Source organism: Carcharodon carcharias, chromosome 24 (genome assembly GCF_017639515.1).
Source record: "Carcharodon carcharias isolate sCarCar2 chromosome 24, sCarCar2.pri, whole genome shotgun sequence".
NCBI lineage: Eukaryota > Metazoa > Chordata > Chondrichthyes > Lamniformes > Lamnidae > Carcharodon > Carcharodon carcharias.
This window is the reverse complement of record NC_054490.1, coordinates 17,364,112-17,387,734: the sequence shown is the minus strand read 5'-3', so window position 1 is coordinate 17,387,734 and position 23,623 is coordinate 17,364,112. Positions and strand designations below refer to the sequence as shown.

The following is a 23,623-nucleotide window of genomic DNA, read 5'->3' as shown; positions in this document are numbered from 1 at the left end:
TACCAGCTTCCTGGTGGCAGGAACATAGGGGAGCTGTTTCAGAAAGCTCCAGAAATGGCCAGGGTGCAGAGTTGTTGCATTTCTGTGTACAGGCGCACTACATTTCTGTATAGAGTGGGGAACTACACTTCTGTATCCTTGGAGTAGGGTGGTGGAGGTGGGTTACATTTCTGTGTACAGGGAGCATATTTCTATATGGGGGGGGCGGTTTCTGTACACAGGATAGGGGCCTACGTTTTGGTTACAGTAGTTGCATTTCTGTGTACTGAGGCAAAATGGCTTCCTCCTATTCCTGTGTAACAGGCTCGAGGGGGCTGAATGGCCTCCTCCTATCTTTGTGCTCCTAAATCTAACTCCAGATCGAAAGGATGTTAAACTGAAGATGCTGTGAGAAAGAAACTGGGATGCAGTGCAAAACAGTGACCAACAAAATGCTAATTCTGTAATGTATGGACTTTTGAATATAAGAAACATGTTAAAGGGGAAGAGAATGCACACTCAAGTTCAACCTTTCATCTGTGAGAAATGTATAGGGAACAGTGAACAAATGAAGCTGCAATCCTTCTTGAACAGAGGCGTAATGCGGCCTGTTTGTACCCTGGAGTACCAAAATACTAATCCTACAATTGATTCTCTTACGGATTAACCTTGTGGATTATTATCCCTACACTAATCACATGTACTGAATGGGTATCAAGCTGGAATACACCAGGAAACTATAAGAACTCTATATAGGAAATGCTATTTGGATTTTTATCTTCAGATAGGGGATTCCATCTGGGGCCTCTTTAAAAAAAGACTACCCCTCCAACAGTGCAGCATTCCCTCAGCACTGACCCTCTGACAGTGCAGCACTCCCTCAGCACTGACCCTCCGACCATGCAGCACTCCCTCAGCACTGACCCTCCGACCGTGCAGCACTCCCTCAGCACTGACCCTCTGACTGTGCAGCATTCCCTCAGCACTGACCCTCCGACTGTGCAGCATTCCCTCAGCACTGACCCTCTGACAGTGCAGCACTCCCTCAGTACTGACCCTTTGACAGTGTAGCACTCCCTCAGCACTGACCCTCTGACAGTGCAGCACTCCCTCAACACTGACCCTCTGACAGTGCAGCACTCCCTCAGTACTGAACCTCCTACACTGCATCACTCCCTCAGCACTGACACTCTGACAGTTCAGCACTCCCTCAGCACTGAACCTCCGACACCACAGCACTCCCTCAGCACTGACCCTCTGACAGTGCAGCGCTCCCTCAGCACTGAACCTCCTACACTGCATCACTCCCTCAGCACTGACACTCTGACAGTTCAGCATTCCCTCAGCACTGAACCTCCGACACCACAGCACTCCCTCAGCACTGACCCTCTGACTGTGCAGCAATCCCTCAGCACTGACCCTCCGACAGTGCAGTTCTCCCTCAGTACTGACCCTCCGACAGTGCAGTACTCCCTCAGCACTGACCTTCTGACTGTGCAGCACTCCCTCTACTGACCCTCTGTCAGTGTGGAGCTCCCTCAGCACTGACCCTCTGACAGTGTAGCACTCCCTCAGTACTGACTCTCCGACAGCGTGGCGCTTCCTCATTGTTGACCCTCTGACGGTGTGGCGCTCCCTCAGTACTCAGTAGTTATGGACCATGATGGGAGAGTGTCCAGTCGATTCTAGCCCCACTTCTCTCCAGGTTGTAATAATAGTTTAAATGTCTAACTCCCCCACAAAACTGGTCAGTTGTTTACCTTTGAAACTGTTATTCCCAGCGTAAAAACACTCTAATCAGGTTTCTTTTAGTAAACTCAAAAAAAATTGACTTATTATAAAACTCTTTTTAAAACAATTTATAAAATTGGTTAATGTACTAGTTTAGAAATGGAACAATTTCCCCATGTTTTAAAAAATATTCAAACCTCCACTCACTCACACACACAAACACAAAACTGGAGAAAACAAACACAGTCCCTTGCAAAGACTGAAGGGTGGGAACATTTATTTCAAACAGATAAAATTCGAAAAGACCTTGATGTTGTTGATCTAACAGAATTCTTGTCACAATAATCTGGAAGCTCATTCAGAGGGATTTTCTAGTGAAACTGTCCTTGATGACTGTTACTTATCATAACTATGTGGACTTTCCTGTCCCCATGAGTCTCTTCTCTGTAACGTTGATTGATGTCGGTAGTCTGTAATCAGGCTGATGTCCCAGATCCTTTGCTGATTATCGAGGTGTACACTTTCACACACAGTCCAGCTCTGTGATTACTCAGTGACTGAAGATAGTTGGCTCCATTTGGACTGAACTTATTCATCTGCAAACTGAAACAGAGCGGTTAATATCAAACATAGGTTAGTCATCCCAACAGGAGATATTCATAAAGCAGAGGTATGTAGGGAGAGACTTCTTGTTTTATTAACAGGCAGTAAATCAGGGGCTGAGGACACACAGTGTCCCAGAATGGACTCCTGACCTGTGCCCAGGCTGCAGAAGGGGAAAATTTACCCTTAAAACATGGACACCATGGGTGAATGGGTGCAGTGATTGAGTGTGTGTTTAGACTACAGTCTAATATACAGTATAAATGTTTATTCAGATCCATGGGGAAGTAATGCACTGTTGGAGGGAGGGAGCATTGAAACGAAAAGATTATAAATTGGTTCAATGTGAGTTTCTGGAGGGAAAGAGGGAAGGGCTTGGAAATATGCTGAGCAGATGGGCAGGTTTGGTTAAAATTTCCTCAAAGCTGTAAACACATTGATCCTTAAGTATTTTTTTAAATTGCTGAATGTTCTTATCCAAGTTCTTAGGTGCAGATCCACATCTGGAGCTGAACACAGATTCTAGGCTGACACTCCAGTGCAGGACTGGGGGAAATACGGCACCGTGTGAGGTGCCAGGCTTTGGATGGGGAATGAAGTAAATACCTGATCTTCCTGTTTCGGGTGATGCTAAATGTCCAGTAGTTCTATTGGAAGAGGAGCCAGGAGTTAATTCTCTCCCAGGGTGGAATTTTACGGGGCAGTGAGAGGCTGTGGAAAATGCAGCGAGCTGTTCAACAGTGCATTGAATTCGGCAGGACCAGAAAATCCCGCCGGCAGGAGGGGCCATAAATTTCCATCACCAGTGTCCTGGTCAAACAAACACTCAACCAACACCACTGGGGAAAGAAAAACGCAAAACATTTCTCATTGCTCGTGGGATCCTGCTATGTTCTATAAGGTGATTCATCGGGATGTAATACATGTGGGTTGTTTCTATCATTTGATCAGAGTAAGGGGAGGAAGGAATACATTAAACATAGCCTTGCACACAGGTACACTCACCTGATCTCCTGCAGGTTGGTGTGTCTCTTGATCAGATTCTGAAGAGCGTTAATGGATTGGTCTGTGAACAGATTTTTGGACAGGTTCAGTCGCGTCATTGACAAGTTTCTAATGGGAATCCTGGTGAGTTCCTCTGCGGAGGCATCTGTCATCCCATTATCCTCCAGTCTGCATAATTCAGAAATAACAGATACAATAACAGAAGAACAAGCTGTTTACACAAGAGACGTATAGGGTGAGATTTTACAGTCCCGTCAAAGTCAATGGACTCTTGAAAGGCTCTCTGTGAAGGGGCCGTAAAATTCCACCCATGGAGATGGTGACAGAAAATGAGTGAAATGGCAGTAAACTGGAGTCAAAATGAAATGTACTGCAATGCTCGTGCGCGCGCACAGTTACTTACTGTAGTGTTTGGATCGGACAGCTCTGCTGACTCAGTGTGACAGTCAACAGTTTAAGTCCCTGGTCTCCGAGTTTGTTCTTATTCAGATTTAAGCAGGTTAAAAATCGGTTGTTACTGACAGTGAAAATCAGTTGATCAACAGCATTATTTCGAATCAGATTCTCACAGAGCCTGGTGAGGAGAAAGAACATTGTTAATAGTTACTTTATAAGAAAGATTTCCTACACACAGGAAGACAAAGGCAAATTAACTTAATTTAAAGATTAACTTAAACTAAAAAAGAGGCAGATCGAGAACCAGAGGGCACAGATTTAAGGTAATGGTAAAAACATTTTCCACACAACGAGTGGTTAAATGTCTGAAATGCCTGAGTGTGTATGATGGAGGCAGGTTCAACTGAGACATTCGGGAGGGAATCAGATGATTATTTGAAAAGCAACAATGTGCAGGGTTACGGGGAGAAGGCAGGAGAATAGCTCCAGGTGAAATGCTCATTTAGAGAGCTGGTGAGGACACAATGGGCCGAATAGCCTCCTTCTGCAATGTAACAATTTTGTGATTTGTGAACTTACTCCAGAGTCTGTATTTTACAGTGACAGTTGCTCAATGCCTCACATAGGCTTTTCACTCCAGTGTCTCCCAGTTTATTCTTACTTAGAAAAAGCTGCGTCAGTGACGAGTTACTGGTGAGACCCATTGCAAGTGGCTGGGCATCCATGTGGGAGATATCGTTGGAACACAAGCTGGAGGGGTAGGAAAAAAAAAAGTGCACAGTTTGTTAAAATTGAAATTGCAAAGTCATGTATAGGCAAGCCACATAGACAATAAACACAGTATCACTTACTCCAGTGTCTGTATTTTACAGTCCGGCCTCCTCAGTGTAGCTGACAGCAGTTTCATTCCTTCATCAGTCAGATAATTACCCCTCAGTCTAAACACAAACACACAGAGACTTAGAGACCAACACTGTGCATTGACCTTTAAATCGAGTTAGTTCAGATTTAGCTCCATGGACTCAATCATTAATTTCTGTTGTATTTAAACAACAAATCTTCAAATGTAAAAGATATCAGAATGAAATCTATTCCTGATACAATCTGATGAACGTAAATCAGTGTGAGTATAGAGAGTGAAACAGGACAAGTATAAAGGACACGAACTGTGGTGGAAGATTAAGGAGGGAGCAAAGTTCCAGTGGTAGTCCTGCTTGGCATCATGTGGAAAGTGGAATTACATACACTGATAACTGCCTGATAGAGGCATTAAATGTTTGAAATGCACTGCTGGTTAAATGTTTGAAATGCATTGCTGGTTAAGGGGAATATCATAGCTGTACGACAGGAGGACACCTTGGTGGGCTCATGCAGCGAGGCAATATGGGTAGAGCTCTGGAACAGGAAGGGTGCAGTCACAATGTTGGGGGTTTACTATAGGCCTCCCAATTGCTGGTGGGCGATTGAGGATCAGTTATGTAGGCAGATTTTGGAAAGATGTAAAAGCAATAGGGTTGTTGTGGTGGGTGATTTTAACTTTCCCTGTATTGACTGGGAATAACTTAGTGCTAGGGGTTTGGATTGTGCAGAATTTGTAAGGTGCATCCAGGAGGGCTTCCTGAGACAATATGTAGATAGTCCAACTAGGGAATGGGCAATACTGGACCTGGTGTTAGGGAATGAACCCGGCCAGGTGGCTGAAGTTCCATTAGGGGAGCATTTCGGGAAAAGTGACCATAATTCAGTAAGTTTCAAGGTACAGATGGATAAGCATAACAGGAGTCCTTTGGTTAAGGTGCTTAATTGGAGGAAGGCTAATTATAACAATGTTAGGCAGGAACTGAAGAATCAAGACTGGAGGCGGATGTTTGAGGGCAAATCAACAACTGACATGTGGGGGGCTTTCAAACGTCAGGTGATAAGAATTCAGGACCAGCATGTTCCTGCTAGGATGAAGGATAAACATGGCAAGTTTCAGGAACCTTGGATAACGAAGGATATTGTGAGATTAGTCAAAGAGAAAAGGGAAGCATTCGTAAGGGCTAGAAGGCTGGGAACAGATGAATCACGTGGAGAATATAAAGAAAGTAGAAAGAAACTTAAGCAAGGAGTCAGGAGGGCTAAAAGGAGCCATGAAAAGTCACTGGCAACCAGGATTAAGGAAAATCCCAAGGCCTTTTATACATATGTAAAAAGCAAGAGGGTAGCCAGGGAAAGGGTAGGCCCACTCAGGGACAGAGGTGGGAATTGTGTGTGGAGCCGGAAGAAATTGGAGAGATACTAAATGAATACTTCTCATCAGTATTCACCAAATAGAAGGACTTAGCAGTCGATTTGTCTAGCGAAGAGTGTGTAGATAGCCTGGATCATGTTGAGATCAAAAAAGAGGAGCTGTTAGGCGTCTTGAAGAATATTAAGGTGGATAAGCCCCCTGGGCCAGCTGGGATCTACCCAAGTGTACTAAGGGAGGCAAGGGAGGAGATTGCTGAGGCCTTGACAGAAATCTTTGTATCCTCACTGGCTACGGGTGAGGTCCCAGAGGACTGGAGAATGGCCAATGTTGTTCCATTGTTTAAGAAGAGTAACGGTGATAATCCAGGAAATTACAGGCCGGTGAGCCTTACGCCAGTGGTAGGGAAATTATTGGAGAAGATTATTCATGACAGGATTTACTACCATTTGGAAGCAAATGGGGGTAATAGTGGGAGGCGGCATGGTTTTGTGAAGGGGAGGTTGTGTCTCACGAAATTGATCTAGTTTTTCGAAGAAGTGACGAAGATGATCAACGATGGAAGGGCAGTGGTTGTTAGATACATGGATTTCAGTAAGGCCTTTGACAAGGTCCCTCATGGCAGACTGGTACAGAAGGTAAAGTCGCACGGGGTCAGAGGTGAGCTGGCAAGATGGATACAGAATTGGCTTGGTCATAGAAGACAGAGGGTAGCAGTGGAAGGGTGCTTTTCTGAATGGAGAACTGTGACTAGTGGAATTCCGCAGGGATCAGTGCTGGGACCATTGCTGTTTGTAGTATACATAAATGATTTGGAGGAAAATATAACTGGGCTAATTAGTAAGTTTGCAGATGACGCTAAGGTTGGAGGTGTTGCAGATAGTGAAGAGGATTGTCAAAAGATACAATGGGGTATAGATCGGTTGGAGACTTGGGCAGCAAAATGGCAGATGGAGTTTAATCCAGACAAATGTGAGATAATGCATTTTGGAAGGTCTAATACAGGCAGGAATTATACAGTAAATGGCAGAACCCTTAAATGTATCGACAGGCTGAGGGATCTGGGTATACAGGTCCACAGGTCACTGAAAGTGACAACGCAGGTGGATAAGGTAGTCAGGAAGGCATATGGCATGCTTGCCTTCATTGGCAGGGGTATTGAGTATAAAAGCTGGGAAGTCATGCTGTGGTTAGGCCACAATTGGAATATTCCGTGGAATTCTGGTCGCCACATTACCAGAAGGATATGGAGGCATTGGAGAGGGTGCAGAGGAGGTTTACCAGGATGCCTCCTGGTCTGGAGGTTATTAGCTATGAGGAGAGGTTGGAGAAACTCAGATTGTTCTCACGAGAGCAACGGAGATTGAGAGGAGACTTGATAGAAATTTACAAAATTATGAGTGGCATGGACAGAGTAGATAGTCAGAAACTTTTTCCCAGGGTGGAAGAGTCAATTACTAGGGGACATAGATTTAAGGTGAGAGGAGAAAACTATAGAGGAGATGTGCGGTATTTTACACAGAGGGTAGTGAATGTCTGGAATTCGCTGCCAAAGGAGGTGGTGGAAGCAGGTACGATAGTGGTATTTAAGAGACAGCTTGACAAATACATGAATAGGATGGGAATAGAGGGATAAGGACCCCGGAAGTTTTAGTTGATGGGCAATATGATCGGCGCAGGCTTGGAGGGCTGAAGGGCCTGTTCCTGTGCTGTACTTTTCTTTGTTCTTTGAAATGGTATATGGTGCGTCTGCAACATTGTAAGTGGGTTCCTTTAGAGGGGTGCTGTAAAAGCTTTCACAGAGCCCAGGAAAAGTTGAGATGTAAATCAATCTGTCTTTCACACAGACACATACCATATATACTCAGATAATAGTCCATCTTATGTAAAAGTCTATCCCGCCTGACTTTTGGCCAAAATAATCTTTGATTTGTCATATACCTCAATTAATCATTCATTGAAACAGTACTTGTGAATGCCGATTCAGTGCAATCCCCCTGTACCAAGCATCAAGAAGATATAATTATTTCACAATAAACACCAATAACATTTGTGAGAATTGAGTAATAGTGGGATGTGTCTATGTGCCTAATTGAATTAGTCTAGGTGCTTTGATCTAAGAAGACAGGTTAAGTTTCAAATGTTAATTGGATAAACATGGGCAAGTTTAGAAATGTAGATGTCAAGGGAACATTTGCATTTTTAAATAAACCAGACTAGCTTGTTTTCAAAGGAGGGGTGAAATGTGTCACCTAGCCGGGTGAAGTTTAGAAACAGTGTGTTTATTTTTCCCAAAGATTACTGGTAAAACTTAGTGCTAAGGGAAGGCTTTATTATCAGGAGATAAAGTCCAAAGACATAGTGAAACAATGGGTATTTGCATTCAAATATGTATAAAGAGAAGACTGTTTGTAAGGGAAGGCATTTATAAGACCTTACAAGTGTGTGAAAAGCCTTCAGTATTTATGCCTCAAGCTGCTGTCCTCAAAAGGACTGAAGTTAAGAAAATTCACTTGGAATTCAACTTATTCAGGGTATCATGTTTCTTTGCCAGGGTCTTTTAAAATCTGTCCGTCTTACTGTTGCCTTAACAAAAGTGTAACTGGGAGTTAGAATGATTAGGGGATTTAGAACTTATAACAGTAATTTGTAGATCTATATATGTATTTAGAATAATTTTTCTTATTAGTAAATGTTTAATCTAGTTTTATAAAAACTTATAAGACTTGGTGGCCTTATTACTACTGAATTGAAGGCACGCCCCCTATACAGATTTAAAATTAGTTGTGACATTTATTTCAAGTTTCCGTCTGGGATTTGAGCAGCTCAACATTTACCGTTGGCTGTGTCATAACACAAGGCTTAGGACAGGGGCTGGGAGCCGTCAACGTGACATTGTCCAATGGCGCAGCCCTTCCCTTTCCCTGACACCGAGCAGCATTGAAACCGCAGGCCCAGCCGAAGCTGCTGCTTCCTCTTCTGGGCTGTGAAGGGTCAGTGGAGGCTCTCTGAAGTGAAATCACAGCCTGAGGAAATTGTATCAGGGAGTGGGCTTGGGTATGATGCCTCCAAGGGATTTTGGCATGTGAACACCATGTTGATGGGTCATTACATTCACCTAACACTCAATGGATGCTGCATGGTGCCATGCTACCCTGAAAGAAGTTCTTATATCCAGTTCAGAGTTCATGGGACTGGTAAAGAGTTAGTTATCCGGTATACCAAGGACCAATTAAGCCCAGGAACAATGTTTGGAAGTAAAAGATAAGTACAATGGTTTAAGACTTTCATATACACATACCCAAATGATGAGTGTGCTGATTGGGTGTTTCCATGTGTCTGAGTGATGGCTTCCCCCATTACCTTTTAAGTGAAAGTAAGTTCCTGGAAACCATTACCCCTGTAAGAATTGACCTCTCTCCCTTAACTTTTTGCTTAAAACATGGGTCTCAAGTATTCGACTTTTATACGAGTATACATGTAGATCTCCTCCTGAGAGGGGAGTGACACTGACAGATCTTGAGAGGGAAAGAGATTGCTCTGATTAGGAAGCAGTAATGAAAAGGAGCAAACCAGAAAAATCAAATGGCTGAAATAGAGGAAGAGATTGATCCTGTGGAAATACCTGAGTATTTTGCATTTGTGTAGAACAGGTGCCAGTCTCTGGATCCCTTCACTCCCTAGGCGGCAGTTATTGAGGTTAAGCTCCTGCATCTCATTACAATGATCAATGACAGTCGCCAGCATAGCGCAGTCCACAGGCATCAGTCGGATTGTATTGTAACAACAGTCATGACCAAGTGTGACTTTCCCTCCCAATCCCACAGTGGACTGCACTAATTCTGCATTCTGTGACTCAAACAGATAGTACAGTGATTCCAGCAGTTTGCACCTGCTGAGTTTATTCTGTGTGTTGAGGTTATTCTGGGTATTGCTGAGGTTGCTTTCAGTTTGTTTCTTCACCCAGTGGATCACGCTGCGGGCGGTGGCCTGATGAAGAAAGGACCCCAGAATCCCTCCGAGTATCTGAGCTGAACCTGACGAGGAGAGACCAACCAGAAATCTGAGGAATGTCTTCAATTGGACATTATTCCTGGATTCTGCTGAGAGTAGTGCCAGATTTTGTGGATCTTCAGTCAGGTATTTAGCCAGAGCTGCCACAAACTCCTGGAGGGTGATGTGAATGAACGAGAAGATGGTTTGAGATGTTTCTGTGTCTCGATGTTGTATCATAAACCCTGGCAGGGTCTCTTGTCGCTCCAATTTGAAGTCATTTAGCTGCTTCTCATTGAACCGAGTGATGTTGTTACAGATTCCGAAATAGGCTATTTCACCAGTTCGGAGTACCAGGTCACGAATTTGTTCAGGTCTGAGATCATGTTGTTTATAAATATTGAACTCATGGTTCTTGAAAATGTTTGCTATGTAACTTGCAAATAGCTGAGTGACTGTTGTAGGGAGTGTTGACTGTGTCTCCTGCCTTTGTCTTAATCCTGGGGCTAGTGAGTAATGGACGATTGTGCAGTAGGAGGGGTTGTCACACATGGAGTACAGGATGTCATTCTGTTCCAAGTAGGTGAAAACTCTCTCCGCTAGTCTCTGGTCTGTAAAGTATTTTTTAAAGTACTCCTTGCGCTGTTCCTTTAAGAAGCCCATGATCTCTGCCCACAAATTGATCTCAGCCTTTCTCAATGACTCCAGTTCAGTCGAGCAGGTTGTGATGAGTACTGAACAGCCTTTCAATACTTTCTGTTGAATCAGACATCGCACAATGTCAGACAACTCACATTCACATTCTGGGTGGAAACATTCGTGCTCGGTCAGTGTATTTCTCTTCCTGTCTGTGAAATCAATCTTCTCCTTAAACTCGTCTAAACCATCCAATATAAATAGCAGTCCCTGTGGTTCCTCCCAGAGATGCTCAATCCTATTCTTAAAGTGAGGATATGAATCTAGGATCAGTTTCTTAAAACTTGTTCTGCCTTTAATGTTGAGGTCTCGAAATCTAAAGAGGAACACAAACTGAAACTGTTGGTATATTTTCCCTTTGGCCCAGTCACAGACAATCTTCTGGACCATGGTGGTCTTTCCAATCCCTGCTGGACCACTGACCACTGCAGTCCCGGATCGGCTGCTTTTCCCAAAGCTGCTCCTGAACAACTGACCAATTCTCACAGTTTCCCATTGTTCTTTGATCATCTTCCTTTGACCTTCCTCACGCCGTTTCCCTCTCACTCTTATGTCAAGTCTTGAAACACTCTGTTCAGGATCAGAAACGATGATGACCTGTTCTGTATATTGATCCTCCAGGGAGGATATAACCTTTTCCCCATTGATAACATTGACTGATAATTTCTTATTCTTTTCATGAAGGAATTTTTTGTGTTGGACCTGGATTTCTTGAATTGAAAATTGAAATTGTTATAAAGTGAATAACACAGACAATAACAATAACCGAACATGTACAGAAAAAAATTCAAAAAGGCTCATGAAATGCTGGGCTTTGTACCTAGAAGACCAGAATACAAGGTGGTAGAAGCCATATTTCTGCTATACAAAACCATGGTTAGACCATACTTGGAGAACCGTGTACAGTTCTGGGTAGCACATTAGGCAGGATATATTGGCCTTGGAGAGAGCAGATTTACCAGAATGATACCTGGGCTAGAAAATCACGGCCCTGGACTCCAGGAATTCAATTACAAGAAGCAATAAGACAAACTAGGGATGTCTTCTGTGGAATTTAGAAGCTGAAGGGTTTGATTTAATTGGAGTTTAAGATATTCAGGGGAGCTGAAAGGGTCAATGGCCTCCTCCTGTTCCTACACCCGAAATTTTGAGACGGGAACCCAAACCCGCCCCGCGCTCCCCAGGACCCGAGCCCGCCCCAGCCCCGTGCTCCCCCCGGGACCCGGACCCGCTCCAGCCCCGCGCTCCCCCGGAACCCAAACCCGCCCCGGGACCCAGACCCCCCCCAGCCCCGCGCTCCCCGGGACCCACCCGCGTTCTCCGGGACCCAGACCCGCCCCCGCGTTCTGGTAGTTGGGGATCGCTCTCAGATTAAATCAATTCTTTTCTACATTTTTACCTTTTAGATAGTTGGACACTTTGGTTTCCATTAGACTTTTGCTCACTTCCAATGGTAGGTCGGCTCCTATTGAAATAAATTTCATCATTTATAATTCACAATTTTTCTCTGTATAAACAGAATACTGAATGTTCTAATTTTAAACCTGAGTACATCAGGCGTTACTCCATACCTTTATTTTCAATATCTTGTAGTATTTTTCTCAGTTTTGGTTTTGTGCACTTCATCTTTACAAAGGTTTCCCACATCGCTCTCCCTGCCTGAACTCCACTCTCCATCACGGTGTCCAGGAGACGTTTGGATGCTTCCCGATGATGCCCGTCCCTCACCAGTTGCTGGATTTCCTGAAAAAAACGGGTCAGTCACATCACAGACCATTCTGTCTGCAGTGTCTCTGCAATAGCATTAGGGCAAGAAAACCTACTGTCATTATTTGGTCTACACACTTTTTTCTGAGGACTGAGTGCAATGAGCCATAATTAAGTGAAATAACTTGTGAAAGTGAAACATGAGATTATGAGCTTATTGCTAGATGGATAAACCATCAGTTATTGTTGATTCAACAGACAAGTGTTTATCAGAGATTCCTGGTATGATGATATCATTCTTTGTAATACCATAGGAACCCATGGTGACTGCACTGCAGTAATGATTGTAGTTTTAACGTTGGGCAATATGGGAACAACTACCTAGGAGGATGTGGTGTTGTGTTATAGTCAATGAACTAGTAATCCAGAGACCCAGGACAATGCTCTAGGGACCCAGGTTCAAATCCCACCATGGCAGATAGTGAAAGTTGAATTCAGTCATAAAAAACTGGAATTAAAAGTCTGATGATGACCCTGAAACCATTTTCGATTGTTGTAAACCCCCATCTGGTTCACTAATATCCTTTACAGAAAGAAACCTGCTGCCCTTTACTGGTCTCACCTACGTGTCAATGTGGTTGACTCTTAACTGCCCTCTGAGCCATTCAGTTCTTAAGGGCAATTAGGGATGGGCAACAAATGCTGGCCTAGCCAGCGACACCCCTAACCCATGAATGAATTTTGAAAAATATTCCACACCCTGCCTGATTTCAGTTCAAATCCCACCACGACAGTTTGGGAATTGAATTCAGTGAATTAAATCAATGAATTTGTCTTGGGGAGACAGTGGCATAATGGTAACATCACTGGACTAGTAATGTCAATGGACTAGTAATCCAGACGCCCAGGCTAATGCCACCATGGTAGCTGGTGGATTTTAAATTAAACTAATAAATCTGGAGTATAAAACAAGTCTCAGTAATGGTGACCATGATTGTCGTAAAAACCCACCTGACTCACTAATGTCTAGGACATCTGCCTTCCTTACCTGGTCTGGCCTCCATGTGACTGCAGACCCACAGCAATGTGGTTGACTCTAAACTGCCTGCTGAAATGGCTGAGCAAGCCACTCAAGGCCAGTTAGGGATGGGTAACAAATGCTGGCCTTGCCAGCGACGCCCACATCCCATGAAAGAATAAAGAGGAAAGAAAAGTCATCCTCAAGGCAGTTAAGTGGAAATCGGGAAAATTCCCACCCCTCGGCCTGCCTGCATTAAGGGAAAGTGCCCACGAAAGGTGGGATACTCAGTCTGCAGGGGCTGGTGCAGTCTGGAGTCAGGCCAGCCAACCTGGGAAGAAGTGTGGAGGCAACCAGCAGGGGCTGCCGGGTACGGAGATGAGCTGTTTAAAAGTCTCTCCTCGATGCAATTGGACTTTGTACCAGTGAAAATAAAAAAAAACAAAGAACATCCATCCCTCACCCCTCAAACACTCTCCATATCCCATCCATGTCACCTCATGCCCCCACCCACCCCTCATGCCCCCTAAGCCCCTCTGCCATTCCCCTATGTACCTTCGTGCCCCCTATGCCAAGCTCTGCCCTTCCACCCACTTTCTATGTTACCTCATGCCCCTGTGCCCACCCCCTATGGCCCCTCATGCCCCTTAAGCTAAGATATGGCACTTCCAAGCTCATTGGTTCTATAAAGTGTACAGTAGGTCAATGAGCCCTATAGTGTATAGTGGCATGTCTGAAAAAAGGCTTTGAAAAAAAGTAATAATTGATAAAAGGTAAAAGAGTCTGCTCTACAACCTAATGAAAAGAGTGTCAATCATCCATACTCTTTGAAGTCTCAAAAACCATAAACTACAAACTCTTGAAACCACTTGACTTGTCTAAACATTGTGAAATAGGCAGCAAAGATTAGAGAGCTTGAGCTGTCAGTCAATGTTTAATCTGGGGAGCAGGTGGTCCAGTATTCTAATGGATATTTGGGCTCTCAGCCAAGCATACCATAGGGGGCATGAGGGGGCACAGGGGGGTGGGTAGGTGGGCAGAGCTTGGCATAGAGGGCCCTTTTGAACTTACCTTTTGAAAGGTCCCCTCATGCAGACTAAGGTTCATGACTCCTCCTAGGGGCCGTGAGCCACGAATCTTTAAAATTTTGACCCAACTCTGTGAAAATTATGGAAGCATAGGCAATGCCCATCTCCACAATGGAGCCGGCCAGGTTGGGAATGCCGGATGTGGGCTTCTGACAGGAACCAGCCCACACCCTTTAAAGGCACTCCGGGAATAGGGTCAGGGATTCCTGAATCAAGACCCACCTGACATTTTTTAAAGGACTCCCGAGTCAACCTGACATGGTATAAATCCAGGCCCTAACCTCAGTAATGGTGACCATGAAATTACCAGATTGTTGTAAAAACCCCAGCTGGTTCACATATGTCCTTTAGGGAAGAAGGTCAGCAACCCTTAACTAGGTCTGGCCAATATGTGGCTCCAGACCCGCATAATGTGTCTGATTCTTAACTGACCTCTGAAATGGTTCATGGAAGACACTCAGTTGTACCAAACCACTACATAAAACTACAACAAGAATAAACTGGACATCAGTCTAGTCTTGTCAGACATGACAAAGGCACACCCAGCCTAGTCAATCCTACAAAGTCCTCCTTCACTATTGTTTGGGGACTTGTGTCAAAGTGGACAGTTAACACAATTCCACTGGCAGGTCAGACCCACCAGAGGTACGTAGTGGTTTACAGCCGGGAGGGAGTTGCCCTGGGAGTCCACAACATTGATTCTAGACCCCATGAAGTCTCATGACATCGGGTCAAACATGGGCAAGGAAACCTCCTGCTGAATACCACCTACGGCACCCCCCCACGACTTCTCTCCCCCCACACCACCCACCTTAAACCAGCTTATATTTCACCCCTCTCCTAATTTTACTCAGTTCTGTTGAAGGGTCATGAGGACTTGAAACGTCAACTCTTTTCTTCTCCGCCGATGCTGCCAGACCTACTGAGTTTTTCCAGGTAATTCTGTTTTGTTTTGGATTTCCAGCATCCGCAGTTTTTTGTTTTTATCTCAATGTTTGAATTATGTTGATTTTGTTTGATTTTTATAAAAAAATCCATTGATGCTTTCCGTCGGGAACTTTGGGAATTCCATTCTTTTCAAACTTTAACTGTCTCTACAGGGATGGTAACAAGGTTGGGGGTGGTGGGGTGGTGGTTGGTTTGATCCCTGACCCCGATGTGGGAAGGGGGCTGCCCGAGGCTGAAGGGAGGGGAAGGATTCATTTGGTAGGATGGGTCTGTGGCCTGGTTTGAGAGCCTTGGGCATGCTGGGATGAAGCACTACTGTTCCTCTTGAATCACAAGCAGTGCTGAGAAGCCTCTTGTCTTCTCCCCAACTCTCTTCACCTCACTGCAGCTGTAGGGTTTCCCAAGACCTGGAAAGATTGTCCGACCACAGTTAAACCCATTAGATCCAAGGCTTGAAGCTTCATTAACATATTTAAAATGACAGCCAGCATTCCAACCCTTATTCTGCCTACATAAAACTCAAAGGTGGATGGTCAGCGGGTTATTTACACTTCCATTCTTTACCCATTTCACCCCCCACTTCCCCCAATCTGCATTCAACCCCACCTGCTCACCCATGTTAAAAATGCCTCCTTCACTGTCAAAGCTCGCATGTGAATTATAGACTCCATTGAGGGACACAGCTATCTATTTACAAAATGGAGACGTCAACATCTTCAGGAAAGAGGAGAACAACATTGCAAGCAAGAGATATCAGCATTATTAAAGAAAGTTATTGTGTTGAAACATCAGCGCTGTTTAAAACAATGATCAGCAGACTATTACATTGAAGATTTGCGTTCTATCCAACATACCCTGTACTGATGGCCATCTGACTTTAATTCATTTAGTATCACTAGGCTGATAGCTTCTACAAATTCCTCAATGGCTTCTTCTATTCTCTGCCTGTAGAATTCAGTGACTTTGCGAAGATCATTGTCATTGTAATCTCTCAGAGTCTTTCTGATTGCAGCGCAACTATCTGGAAATAAGGTATAAATAAACTCTGGTTAAAATCAGTGGTACACAATGCAAGTCAATGTGGGTGAAATCAGTAAAACTGGTTGTTGCAAAATGTCAGGGTGTGAGCATTGTGGGCAAGGTCAGCATCTATTGCCCATTGCCCATTGCACTTGGCCCTTAAGGTGGTAGTGGGTTATCTTCCAGTTAAATACCACCCCATCAGCCTTCTTTTCATCATCAGCAAAATGATGGAACGTATCATTGGCATTGCTATCAAGTGCCACTGAGACATCAATAACCTGCTCACTGATGCCCAGTTTGGGTTCCGCCAGGGCCACTCAGCTCCTGACCTCATTACAGCCTTGGTTCAAACATGGACAAAAGCGCTGAACTCCCGAGGTAAGGCAAGAATGACAGCCCTTGATATCAAGGCAGCATTTGACTGAGTGTAGGCATCAAGGAGCCCGAGCAAAACTGGAGTCAGTGGGAATCAGGGTAAAAGCTCTCTGCTGGTTGGGGTCATACTTAGCACAAAGGAAGATGGTTGTGGCTATTGGAGGCCAATCATTGTATTCCCAGGACATCATTGCAGGAGTTCCTCAGGGTACTGTCCTAGGCCCAGTCATCTCCAGCTGCTTCATCAATGACTTTCCTTCCATTATAAGGTCAGAAGTGGGGATGTTTGCACAATGTTCAACACCATTCGTGACTCCTCAGATCCTGAAGCAGTCCATGTCCAAATGCAGCAAGACCTGGACAACATCCAAGATTGGGCAGACAAATGGTAAGTAACATTTGTGCCACACAAGTGCCAGGCAATGACCATCTCCAACAAGGGAGAATCTAACCATCGCTCCTTGGCATACAGCGGCATTACCATCGCTGAATCCCCACTATCAATATCCTGGGGCTTACCGTTGACCAGAAACTGAACTAGCCATATAAATACTGTGGCTACAAGAGCAGGTCAGAGGCTAGGAATCCTGTGGCAAGTAACTCACCTCCTGACTCCCCAAAGCCTGTTCACCATTTACAAAGGCACAAGTGGAATACTCTCCACTTGCCTGGATGAGTGCAGCTCCAATAACACTCAAGAAGACACCATTCAGGACAAGGCAGCCAACTTGATTGGCACCTTTCTACAAACATTGACTCCCTCTACTACCAATGCTCAGTGACAGCAGTGTATACCATCAACAAGATGCACTGCAGGAATTCACCAAGACTCCTTAGACAGCACCCTCCAAACCCACAACCACTACCATCAAGAAGGACAAGGGCAACACTACCAGCTGCAAGTTCCCCTCTAAGCCATGAGTTGGTGAAATATCGGCCGTTCTTTCACTGTCTCCGGATCAAAATCCTGGAACTCCTTCCTTAATAGCACTGTGGGTGTACCTACACCACATGGTTTGCGGCGGTTCAAGAACGTGGTTCACCACCACGTTCTCAAGAACAATTAGGGCTGGGCAATAAATGCTGGCCTCACTACTCCCATAGATGAATAAAATATTCACTCCATGGACTGCAATGTATGCAGTTAGGTAGTGATTTCCAAGATCTTAACCCAATAACAAGGAAGAAACACTCGACACTGAGGAAGTGTTGGACTTTCGGAGGCACTGTCTTTTGAATTCAACATTAAATCGAGGACCCATAAGTGGATGAAAAAGATTCAATGTCATTGTTTTTGATGTAAATGAATGTCAACATCTTTCTAATGATGTATATCTTATTGAAACACCAATTTTACACCTGGACTACAAGTTGAAAATCTACTGAGTGTTCCTGTCCAAACCACTTATTACTGTATCAGTGATTTGTTCACTGAAGTCAGTAAAGGAATTGAGTCACAGGAGATGAAACAGATTGAATTTGCTTCCATTCCCTTTCGGCAATTACATAACTTTCAGAAGAGAATTAGCTAAATATTTGAAGGGGAAACATTTGCAGGATGATGCAGAATAGCAGTGTGGACTGGGACTAATCAGGTAGGTCTTTGAAAGAGCCAGCACAGTCACAAAGAGCTGAATAGCCTCCTTCTGTGCTGTAGCATTCTACGATTCTGATATGATTCTATGATTCAGTGGGGAACTGCTGCAGTCAGTGGGACTGTCAGTTCAAAGCAAGTTTCCATCCAGAAAACTAGTTTTGTCATGCTCAGTCCTGACTCTTAGATGAAGGACAGGAAAGACATTCTTTGACGTGTAAAGGGAGAACCTGTACAGGTACCTGTGTTAGTCTGCTCCAATGCATCAAGCAAATCGATAGAGAAGCGCAACTTCTTTGTTTCCTTCATCGGTGTTTCTCTGTCACTTGCTGCTGCTGTATCCAGATCATCATCTTTGACGCTTAACTTCCTCAGTGTTCTTGTGTAGCTGCTACTCCTTTCAATACTGGCAGGCTCTTGTTCCATAGTCTCAAGTGACTCTGCTATGATGTCCATCTGGTTCATATTTGCATCAGCGGTGGCAGCACTGTTGGTAGCTTTTATGGGTGTCTGATACTCATCATCCATCATGCTACAACCTGAGTCACGATAACTGAATGGAGCTGTTATGCTTCCAATCTGATTCCTGTTACTGAATGCAAAGAGATTTTCACCTCGTTTTCCGAGTATTCCATCCTCACCTCCTGCTGCTAGTTGACTGAACGTAAGGTTACCAAATGGCCCTGCTTTCTCACTCTTCCAATTCCAACTGGTAATATTGCGGCTTGTTTTTATGCCAGGGCTGTGTGTTTCGTGGCTGAGTCCAGCATACCCACTTGTACCGCAGTCCATCTCATTCGCACTCTGCTGACTGAAGACACCACCTTTTTCAGTTGCTGTGCTCGAAACCTGCTCCTCACCCCCAGGAGCTGCACCATGCCAACCTGCAACATTAGCAAAGGTCCCCGAGTCTCCTGCATCCAGCTTTTTCACAGCTTCACCTGCTGGCGTGGGATGGTTTTGCTTTTGATCAGTGTCACCCAGTGTTTCACAGCCTATTATTTTCTTTCTTCCCCAGCCCAACGTAAAGAGAGCCCCTGCCCTCCCTTTAGCCCTCTGTTCTGCCTTGCTGTGGAGTGCTTGGGTGGTGGCCTGGCTTCCACGTCGACTGCTGCTACTCCAAGCCTGCTTTAAATTCCTGAAAGAGAAGCCCTTTAATCTGGTGCCTGGTCCCTGATCCTGTGTCCGCACTGCTGCAAGGCTGCAACTAGGGCTACCAGATTTCCCTGGGTTGCTGCCTGTCAGCTGCATGTTAGCTGAACCGAATAGGGTCCCTGCGGCCATTGGATTCATGTTCTGCTCTTTATTCCTCGGTATCATACATCCGAAACCTGGCGATGCCGAGTTGCTGCTGGCCTGGGGAGGACTGGCAGAAGAGAAAGGGGCAGCACATGCTGTTGGGTCAGGGGCCCATTCCACATCTGCGACAGCCTCGTGAGTCAAAGCAGCGTTAGGAGAGATACCTGTGCTGCTGTCCATTTGGTGACAAGGTTTAGGAAAGCCGATTCTGTGTCTCTCATTCCTATTGGTTCTTTTACATCTGACGCCAGATTTAGGGAACATGTTTGGTTGGAAATGCCCAATAAAAAGAGCCTTTTGATCTTGCGACAGGCAACTATTCCCTTCTCCATTCATTCCCCGCCATTCTCAATCACTTATAATTCAATGCAAAATAATGTTGGAAGTTAATTCCCCTTATTCCTCAGATCACAGTCCTGTTTTCATTACAAATTATCTGTCCCACTAAGTCTGCCTTGTTTTTGTCCCTTCTCACATAAAAACTTGAGCTTGCAAACTTTAACCCCACCCCCTAAATGGATGACGCTGTATACACAGTGTGCTAAATATAGAGTGTATAAACACAGGCACTTGTGATGATACAGTGGGATCAATTCAGCTGCTCTCACTCCCTTGTGAAATCCACAGTCAGGACAAAGGTGAATTTATTCCTTGTATAGAAAATGCTGGAAATACCCAGCAGATCTGGCAGCATCTGTGGAGAGAGAGAGAAAAAAAACAGAATTAGCATTCCAGATTGATGACCTTCCATCAGAATGGGGAGGTGGTAGTGTAGTGGTATTGTCACTGGACCTGGGTTCAAATTCCACCATGACAGATCCAATAAAAAGGTCTGGAACTGAAAGGCTGATGATGATGACTATGAAACTATTGATGTTAAAAACCCATCTGGTTCGCTATTGCCCCTTTAGGAAGGAAATCTGCCATCTTCATCTGGTCTGGCCTACATGTGACTCCAGACCCAAGGGTCATTGTTGGCTGGTTGACTCTTAAAAGCCCTCTGCACAAAGGCAGAGGGGGTCACCGCGGTGGTGCAAAGGCAGTTAGGGACAGGCAATAAATGCTGGCTTAGGCAGTGAGGTGCCCCAATCCCATGAACAAATAAATAAAAAAGTTCGAAATGTGAAAGGTTTTCAGCAGGTGAAAAGGGGGAGGGTGAGGAAAAGAACAAAAAGTGGATAAGGATAAGGGTGGAAGACAACACATTTTAAATGTGATGAGAAAAAGGGTTAACATAAAGAATTGATGATGGAACAGGGAAAGAAACAAACCATGGGTCAGAGGAGCTGTGATTAATGAATAACTGTGACTAATGAATAACTGCTGTCCATAAGCACAATAAAATTCAGAAGAAAGAAAGGCAAACGTGGGCAGACATAACGATCTGAAATTATTGATCTCAATGTTGTGAAGTGCCTCATCGAAAGATGAGGTGCTGTTCCTTCAGCTTTGTTGGGATGCTGCAGTAGGGTGAGGACAGAGGGGTCAGAGTAGTACTGAGTTTTTCCAGCATTTTCTGTTTTTGTACCACAAAACTATTGCCGATTGTCATAAAAGCCCATCTGGCTCACTAATGTCCTATAGGGAAGGAAATCTGCTGCCCTTACCTGGTCTGGCCTACATGTGACTCTTAAATGCCCTCCGATCAAGGGCAATTAGGGATGGGCAATAAATTCTGGCCCAGTCAGTGATGCCTGCATCCCATCGACGAATTTAAAAAAAAGACCCGGCGCATGTTATACTCCAGATAGCCAGGTAGTGATAGACAGAAATAGAGCCACACTTTAACCACTTAACAGATTTTATTCACAGAGGCACTTTTTATTCCAAATGTACACCTCCTGCCCCAACAAGTACCCGCAGCCCTGCAAGAAGCTGAGAGCCCTCATCAGCTGCAGGAGGAAGAATTTCAGGAGGCACAGTGGGAAACAAAGGCTGTTGGACAACCAAGTTATCCAATCCTTCCTGATGAGGAAACGAGACAGTGGATGATGAAGGGATGGAGACAGTGAAGGATGAAGGGATGGAGATATTGAAATGAAGGGGTGAAGACAATGGAGGATGAATTGATAGAGACATTGAAATGAAGGGGTGAAGACAGTGAAGGATGAAGGGATGGAGATATTGAAATGAAGGGCTGAAGACTATGAAGGATGAAGGGATGGAGATATTGAAATGGAAGGGTGAAGACAATGAAGGCTGAATTGATGGAGACATTGAAATGAAATGGTGAATGCAGTGAAGGATGATGCAGTGGAGAGATTAAGATGAAGGGGTGAAGGGACAAATTGTGGGGACAGGTTCTCAGGAAATTAAAGGCAGGAGCTCAATTGATGAGTGAAACGATGTTGATAATATTCCTGGTTTCATCATTATTAAAGTAATAATATTTAATCCAAGTAGTAATGATGAGCATAATTTAAACCTCAATTAAACCATTAGCTGCAGTATTGGGCTCCACATTACAGGATCGATGTTGAAGGTTTAGAATGAGTGTCACTCTGATTTGCCATGATCGGGCCTGGTATCAGGAAATATAAATGCAAAGAAATACTTGTTAAAATAGAGTTTTGGAACATTGACTAATGAATGATGTTAGAGGATTGTTTAAAATTATGAAAGGATGGGGCACCTTAGGTGGAAACAGTTTTTACATTAGGAATGGGGTTGAAAATGAAACGTCTGAGATAGAAGCTTTAAAGTAGGAAGACTTAGAGCAAAGGGCATGATAAATCACTCCACACAGAGTAGTCAGGTGATGGAATTGACAATGGAGTGTTGGTGACCGATTCAGAACCAAGGTCAACATTCGAGATTAGGTCTGTCTTCTGAAACAAGGAGCAGGAGAAAAGAGAATATTGATTGAACCAGAGGATGATACAACACTGAAGGGAACCATTTGGCCCATTGTGTTTGTGCCATCCGTTTGAACAGGCACCCCAATCAGGCCCGCTCCTCCAGTCTTTCCCCCAAACCCTCTAAACGTTTTCCATTCAAGTACTTCTCCAATTCTGTTTTGTGTATTAGCTAGTTCCAGGGAGCAGAGTCGGCGGGCGGAGTTCCAGAGGGGTGAGTATAAACACCTTACCTCGGGGATTCGCGGCCTAGTTCCAGGGAGCAGAGTCAGAGGGCGGAGTTCCAGAGGGGTGAGTATAAACACCTTACCTTGGGGATTCGCGGCCTAGTTCCAGGGAGCAGAGTCGGAGGGCGGAGTTCCAGAGAGGTGAGTATAAACACCTTACCTCGTGGATTTGCAGCCTAGTTCCAGGCAGCAGAGTCGGAGAGCCGAGTTCCAGGGAGCAGAGTCGCAGAGCTGAGTTCCAGGGAGCAGAGTCGGAGGGCAGAGCTCCAGAGAGGTGAATATCAACACCTTGCCTCGGAGATTCGCGGCCTAGTTCCAGGAAGCACAGTCAGAGAGCAGAGTTCCAGGAAGCACAGTCAGAGAGCAGAGTTCCACGGAGCTGAGTCAGAGAGCAGAGTTCCACGGAGCAGAGTCGGAGGACAGAGTTCCAGGAAGCAGAGTCGGAGAGCAGAGTCGCAGAGCAGAGTTCCAGGGAGCAGAGTCGGAGAGCAGAGTCGCAGAGCAGAGTTCCAGAGCAGAGTTCCAGGGAGCAGAGTCGGAGGGCAGAGTTCCAGAGTGGTGAGTATAAACACCTTACCTTGGGGATTCACAGCCTATTTCCAGAGAGCAGAGTCTGAGGGCAGAGTTCCAGAGAGGTGAGTATAAACACCTTACCTTGGGGATCCGCAGCAGAGTCTGAGGGCAGAGTTCCAGAGAGGTGTGTATAAACACCTTATCTCGGTGATCCGGAGCAGAGTCCGAGGGCAGAGTTCCAGGAAGCAGTGTCTGAGGGCAGAGTTCCAGGGAGGAGTGTATAAACACCTTACCCCGGGTCTCAAAAAAAAATAAATTAATTAAAAGTGGCGTCACTGCAAAT

At 44.8% G+C, this 23,623-nt stretch overlaps 1 protein-coding gene across 2 annotated transcripts; it reads right to left on the bottom strand.

Moving 5' to 3' along the window:
• Positions 1–1,970: 1,970 nt before the first annotated feature.
• Positions 1,971–23,576, bottom strand: LOC121269369 (NACHT, LRR and PYD domains-containing protein 3-like). 2 transcript variants are annotated; one of them, XM_041173951.1, is made up of 11 exons: positions 22,928–23,576; positions 18,629–20,379; positions 16,249–16,415; positions 12,205–12,376; positions 12,033–12,098; positions 9,570–11,343; positions 4,566–4,652; positions 4,294–4,464; positions 3,722–3,892; positions 3,319–3,486; positions 1,971–2,313 (listed from the first exon to the last, which is right to left on the bottom strand). In XM_041173951.1, the coding sequence occupies exons 2-11, from the start codon at positions 20,019–20,021 to the stop codon at positions 2,187–2,189; spliced, it is 4,296 nt and encodes a 1,431-aa protein (XP_041029885.1). In that variant the 5' UTR covers positions 20,022–20,379; positions 22,928–23,576; the 3' UTR covers positions 1,971–2,186. The 2 variants fall into 2 exon arrangements, with proteins under 2 accessions (XP_041029885.1, XP_041029886.1); XM_041173952.1 differs by having other exon boundaries at positions 23,422–23,575.
• Positions 23,577–23,623: the final 47 nt, after the last annotated feature.

Excerpts from the sequence above, each read along its gene's own strand:
- LOC121269369 (XM_041173951.1), bottom strand. The coding sequence starts at position 20,021 with ATGAATGGAGAAGGGAATAGTTGCCTGTCGCAAGATCAAAAGGCTCTT. Across the intron at positions 12,099-12,204 it reads ACAAGATATTGAAAATAAAG|GAGCCGACCTACCATTGGAA; the intron begins GTATGGAGTAAC and ends TTATTTCAATAG. Across the intron at positions 4,465-4,565 it reads TGTAAAATACAGACACTGGA|CTTGTGTTCCAACGATATCT; the intron begins GTAAGTGATACT and ends CTACCCCTCCAG.